General features: G+C 50.9%; 1 protein-coding gene across 1 annotated transcript; it reads right to left on the reverse strand.

Moving 5' to 3' along the window:
- Nucleotides 1-220: 220 nt before the first annotated feature.
- Nucleotides 221-5,333, reverse strand: MPZ (myelin protein zero). Its single transcript, XM_008533880.2, has 6 exons — nt 5,108-5,333; nt 2,650-2,816; nt 2,184-2,397; nt 1,806-1,941; nt 1,584-1,644; nt 221-1,457 (listed from the first exon to the last, which is right to left on the reverse strand). The coding sequence occupies exons 1-6, from the start codon at nt 5,172-5,174 to the stop codon at nt 1,356-1,358; spliced, it is 747 nt and encodes a 248-aa protein (XP_008532102.1). The 5' UTR covers nt 5,175-5,333; the 3' UTR covers nt 221-1,355.
- Nucleotides 5,334-6,650: the final 1,317 nt, after the last annotated feature.

Consider the following 6,650-nt stretch of genomic DNA (forward strand, 5'->3'; position numbering starts at 1 on the left):
TTTATTGAATGTACGAATGTGTCTTGTGAGACTATTTCAGAGTTCTTTCCACTATACTACGTAAGACCAAACCAGAAAACCAAATTCTTAACAACTGAAACCAGCTGAGGAGGAGGTGGAGCGGGGAGCGAAGGCATGGGAGAAGGTGGGAGGTTGGGGATGGGGTCAGGAGCAGCCATTATTCCCAGGAGAATGAGGAAATTGGCGATGGAGGCAGCACTTCTGGAAATGTCAGTGTTTATTAAACATTTAAGGACATTTGGGGATTTGAGAAGAAATATACAGAATGTAGAAAAATCCTAAGAATCTCTTGTGGCTGGGAGTGCAGCCTCTTCCCTTTCCCCTATTTCCCATTTGTTTTTCCTACTTTCTGTTTGGTTGTTTAAAACCATTTCTTAAGGCTCATTTGCCCCCTCCTCAACCCCCTGACCTGTGAGGATCCTGTCTATCCCTCTCTCGCCTTCCCTGTGACCTTGAGGCCCAGAACAGTGCTCTAAAGTGGTAAGGGGCACCAATCCTGTAGGTGAGGTGTGAGGATCAGGGGCCCCTCAGCTTGGGCTGGCTCTCCATTAAGGATTTAATGAGGCGGGGGCGGGGGGGGGTCTGCAAAAACCACATGACGTCATTGGTACTCAGTCATGGGGGGAGGGCAGAGCATGGGCACAGGTAAACAAACAAAAAAGAATGGATTAAAAAATAAAAAATAACCAACAACCTAAATAAACCCTGAAGGAGAGTCTGATCTGGGGGATCTGGGTGTTAGCTGGGAGGACAGTATGGAGCTGGGCCACCTGATACAGAGGAGGGAGGATCAGAGAGGGACAGAGGGACAGGCTAGGGGGTGCAGGGGATGGGCATGTCAGGTGGCTTGGAGTTGAGGCACAGGGTATCAAGGTCCCTTTCTTCTCGGTGCCAGAGGCACAGGCACCAAACACACAGTCCTTGGGGCAGGTGAAGGGTAGCATCAGGCCCTGGGTTCCCAGAAAGCCAGGGGGTGAAGGTGAGGGAGAATATGAAGTGCCTAGGGAATGAATTTTGGAATGAAACTTACATCTCAAAGGGAGGTGAGGGCAGGGCGGGGCTGGGGAGCTAAGGAGGAAAGCACCTAGACGGAGGATAAGAGGAGCCTAGGTCCCTCTGCTCTGGCAGGGCCTTGGGGGTGATCACTTGTCGGAGTCCAGGCCTATCATGTTCTTGAGGGCGTTCTTGAGGCTGGTTCTGCTGGGGGACTTGACAGCAGGCCGAAGCTCCGAGCTCTGCTCATCCTTTCGTAGCTCCATCTCGATGACCACCACCTGAGAGCCTTTGGAGGGCTCCGCCCTTAACCCCCGATCCCCCGCCCGGCCCGCTAACCGCTATTTCTTATCCTTGCGAGACTCCCCCAGCCCTTTAGCCTTCTTTTCACTGGCAGCTTTGGTGCTTCTGCTGTGGTCCAGCATGGCATACAGCACTGGCGTCTGGGGGCAGGGGTGCATACATCAGTCATGGGTCCAGTGGGGCCTGACTGTTCCCATCCCACCCCTCACTGCTGCCTGCTCTTGGGGTTCTCCTCCCCAGCTTGCCCAGGCCCCGAGTCCGCTAACCTGCCGGCCGCGCTTCGACGTGTCCTTCCCGGGCTTGTGCAATTTCCCCTTTTCCATGGCACTGCAGGGAAAGCGGGTGCTGTGGGCTTGGCCCCGCCAGAGCCCCTCGCAGAGCAGACAGAGCTACCCCTTCCCTTTGGACCTCCCACCCACTGGAGTAGTCTCCGCCCAGATGGGGAAGAGTGGGTTTAGGGGGGCGGGGAGTCAGGCTCCCCCCCTTACCTGAGCCTCCTCTGCAGGGCCGCCTGCCTGCGTAGCCAGCAGTACCGAACCACGTAGAAAAGCAGCAGCACCAATAGCACCACCCCCAAGACACCCCCGATCACGGCTCCCAGCACCACCCCGTACCTAGTTGGCACTAGGAGGGGAGGGAAAAGAAGTGAGAGAATGAGCAGGGACATGCATCTTTGGTTACTAGCCCCACACCTACTCCCCGCCATTGGGGACGTAGGGCTCCCAGCCAAGGCTGCCTTGTGCCCACCCTCCCAGAGCCTGAAGGGCATTAGCCAGGACATTCTGCCTCTTCCTCTAGTCTCTCAGTCCTCCCTAATCCCCTCCCTGTATTGCCTCCCAGACCCCCTGTCCCGTCTCCTCTCACACCTTTTTCAAAGACATAGAGTGTGACCTGAGAGGTCTTGCCCACTATGTCTGGTGGGTTTTTGACGTCACAGGTGAAAGTGCCGTTGTCACTATAGTCCAGGTTGTGTATGACAATGGAGCCATCCTTCCATTGAGGGTCCCCTACCCACTGGATGCGCTCTTTGAAGGTCCCCACCTCGTCAATGTAGGGTTGTCCCTTGGCATAGTGGAAGATCTGTGAGGAACAAGGGGAAGCATGTAGGTCTAGACTCAGGATGCAGGATTCTGGGCTGGAGAGGGTAGTGCTGGGGGAGGGGGACACCCTAGATAGGCCCTAGTCAGGGTGACAAAGATTGTCACTTACCTTGTCAAAGTTGGGGTTATGTCTCATAAAGGAGTTCCCCCTCCTTAGCCCAAGTTCTCTTTTCTGTTGTTCTTTGAAGCATAGTTTCTGTTATCCAATCCCAGGATTCCCCCAGGCACTCACCGAGATGGCATCGCGGCCCCCTTCAGGCTGGTAGCGCCAGGTGAAGGAGATGTCATCTGAGACCCACTCGCTGGACCAGAAGGAGCAGTGCAGGGTCACCCGGGAGCCCACAGCACCATAGACCTCCTTGTCTGTGTAAACCACAATGGCCTGGGCGGGGGAGAGCACTGCAAGCATAGAGGGGAATCAGATGCACAGGGCCCAAGAAGGGCTAGAGAGGAAGCGAGATCAACAGGAAGGCAAGGGCCGTGTCAGAAGCCAGAGCAACGACTGGGGCAGAAATGATAAATTCTGAGGCCCAAATCTCTCTGGACTAACTGAGCAGATGAGTGGAAATGCTGTGTCGGTTCAAGCTCTTTGGCATGTTCAGTGGAGGAAATGAAGTCAGCAGTAATAGAACTTTCCTGAGGACTTCCTGAAGTTGCATTCTGTCTCCAAGTCTCACTTCAGAATATAACTCTTAAGTTATCCCTTAGATGCAGGCTTAAAAACTTTTTAAATTTATTACAAATCATACAGGTAATACATATCGTATTCTTCTTATAAACTATTCAAGCAATAGAGATAAAGCTAAAGTCTCTCTTGACGCTCCCTCAACCAGTTCCTTTCCTGTAGTCCCCTCCCAGATATAACCACAGTTATCAGTTTAATGTGTAACATTTTTCTATGTATCAAACTCAATATAAATTCAATAAACAAGATATACATGTACTTATATGAAATAGATGGTTTTGTTTTGTGGAGCTTTTTTTTTCTTACATACATTGCATTATATTCTACTTGGGTTTTTGTGTATAATAGATGTATAAAAAAGAATTTATCTGGGAGAGCTTTCTATGTTGATTTGTAGAGATCAATCCTATTTTTAACAGCTGCATAGTATTTCACAGTACGGCAAATCAAATTTCTTACAAAAAAAAAATGAAGATAACTGGAGAAGGTAAGTCTTCTTCCCTGGCCCTACTGTCCTCATTGCTGAATCCCTGGTTGGCCTCCAGCTTGCTCTTAACTAGGGGGTCAGGGAGGGAAGGAAAACTGGGTGCAGAGGAAGACCCCCCAAGTCCAGAGCTTACATGGCTCTGCACATGAGCCTCTGTGGTTTGACCCTCCTCACCCTCCTCTAGGCCATTCTGGCCCAGTGCCGCTCCCAGATTCACCCACACAGGAAGGCCATTCCAGAGAGATTATGTGTGTGGGCTGGCCCGGGTGGGGGCAACTGTAGCCCCTTTTGTTCCACGGGAGGCGGAGGAAGCAACCAAACAAACAGAGAACCATTGTCTAACCAACGTTGGGGGTTCATGCCACCCTCATCCCCCGACCCCCTGCTCCATAGTCCCAAATCTCCCACCTCAGCATGAATATCAGTGACTTGCCGCCTCCTGGGACTTCAGCCTTAGAGCCTTCTTGGGAATTCCAAATGTAACAAGGAAGGTTATTCATTGGGTCTAACTTCTATTCCTCCTGTTCTAATATCAGCCACTGCCCTTCAGCTCCACTTAATGGTTCTAAGAGTGGGACAGGTGCTGGGACAGAACTCTCTCTCTTATACTCCATGATTTCCATCTCCATATACTCCATTCCTTCTCTCCCCATGCCCTTTTCCAACTCCCTATCCTTAACATTTTCTCAGGGTATCCCAGAATAGTCCAGTACAGCCCAGAAGAATCTAGGTTCTGGGTTTAGGACTCAAGGAGCTGACAGAAGAGAACCTTGGACATTCTGACCAGTCCCCAACCCCCATTTGCCTACTGTTCACCCATTGCACTACGCTTCGGGGCAGCTGGGAGAATGGAAGGATCCATTCAAATAACCCTGCTTTGATCTCCTCTTGCTCACCCAACATCTGCCATGGAACAAGGAAGGGGCTAGCCAACTTATGAAGGAAAAAACCTTCAGGTGGGCAATATCCTAGAATCTCATAGAACCTCCCTTCTACTCTTTCACCCACATAATAGACAATGGATCCATACAGAGAAACTGAGGCACCAAGAGTCAAAGGATCTGAGGAGTTGGAACCACAAACCTTGGGCTCCTTCCTTAGATCACATTCCCTGACTTTTCTCTTCAGGGAAGCTAAGGTTAGGTACTCCCTGCCTTACAAGGGGATGAGTAGGGACCAGAACCGAGGTGTCTGATCCTGTTCCTTACCGCACTGTAACACTGCTTCCTACCAGGCCTTTAGTATGGCTCTGGGGGCATGTCACTGGTTACCAACCTGAGCCCAGTCAGGTCCACCCCAGGGAAGCTCTCTACATTCGCTTTCACCTTCTCCCTTCACAGAATACCTCTACTGCTTCCTGCCAAACTATACATTCTTTTTCCTCTAAATATAATATCACCTTCCCGTTCCTGCTCACTCTTTCTTTGATTGCAGTGGGGAGTGCAGAGAAGGCAGTGGGAAGGTTGCTGATAGACAACCTGAGCCCCAGGGCCCCCAGACTGGGGTTGCTCCACTTACCCAAAGAGGAGAAGAGCAGTGCAGCCAGGATAGGACTGGGGCTGGACGAGGGAGCCCCAGGAGCCATAGCTGGGGCAGGGGCTAGGGCTCGGAGCGTCTGTGGGGTTGGGAGAGTGGGGGACAAGGGACTGAGCGGGGGGTTTCTGGAACTCGTTTAAAATCCCCCAGGGCGCCAGTATGAGGGGGCTGTCCTGAGCCAGTAACCAATTGCAGCCTGGCATGTGCAGTTGAGAGGTGGTGGGGAATGGGGCAGAGTGCAGGGAGCAGAAGGGGCATTGTGTCCTCTGGGTGGAGGGGTGGGGGGGGGACACATACCACCCCACACACAAAGGGCTTTGTGTCTGCTGGCCTCCCCCTGCCCTAGGCTGGAATGCTGGTGGGGGGGGGGGTGTGAAGGAAAGGGACAGAAAAAGGGACACAAACACTCTTCTCTGAGGGATAAATGGTCAGGGGAACCTGAATCCTAAGGCTATGAAAAGGGATTCCTCCCTAGGCTCCTTGCCTGAGAGTGGCTTCCCCAGAGCCCTAGGAGCTAGAGGCAGGGTTCCCTTGGGGAATTTTGAAGCCAGAATATCCCTTGTTATCTTGATTACCCTGGGCTGCATTACAGGCTTCTTGAGATGACCAGGTCCTTGGGCGTCTTTTTTTTTTTTCCCCACTTCCCTGCATCCTGGGTGATTCTTCCCAGATAGAAGCTTTCTCCATGGAACTATATCCAGGGAAGAATCCCCTGACCTTCCCCTCTTTGTCAGGAAGTCTTTCAAGGCGTCATGCTGCAGTTTAAGCCCATTTCAATTTACAGCAAGACAACAAAATTGTATCGAGTGCCAGCTACCTGTAAAGTATGGGTATGATGATAATAGAAAAAGGAATAAAAATTAAGACCTTCCTTCAAGGAGTTCAAAATCTAGTTTGGGAAGGCAGAGTGGGGAGGATCAGAGGACAAACCCACGAATAACCAAATACAATAAACCATGGCGCTTGCTCTAGTGGAGGGATGAACAGAGTGCTAGGAGTGCAAAGGAGGGCACATAGAGCCGCAACATGAGAAGACTGAGTAAGTTATGCAACAGAGATTAAAAACAAAAATCAATTTCATTTAATGAATGAAGTTCAGAGGAAGGGGGAGTCATGACCAGAAGGCAATATTAGATGTGGACCAACCCTGAAGGATGCGTGCCATTTGGAAAGGAGAAATGAGTAGTGAGGGTATCTAGGCAGATAGAACAGTGAAAACAAAGACAAAGAGATAAGAAAATGTGTGTGTGTGTGTTCAGGTGTGCGTGTAGGGTAGGGTTGTGAAGTATTGGGCGTATTCAAGGCAGATCTGGTACCCTCCACTTTGACTTGATTTGGGTGAACTTAGAGGGGCATCACAGGAAACCAGTCTGTACAGGAAAGTTGAAATCAGTTTGTGGAGGACCTTAAACAACAGACTAAGGCAGCCGCATCATAAGAATTTCCTGAAGGTTTTGGGGGGGGGGGGTGTTGGGGTTAGGGATGGGAGTGTCTAGATGGCCAGAGCTGAGTTTTAAGACAAATC

This window comes from Equus przewalskii, unplaced genomic scaffold, assembly GCF_037783145.1.
Source record: "Equus przewalskii isolate Varuska unplaced genomic scaffold, EquPr2 ChrUn-6, whole genome shotgun sequence".
In the NCBI taxonomy this organism is placed as follows: Eukaryota; Metazoa; Chordata; class Mammalia; order Perissodactyla; family Equidae; genus Equus; species Equus przewalskii.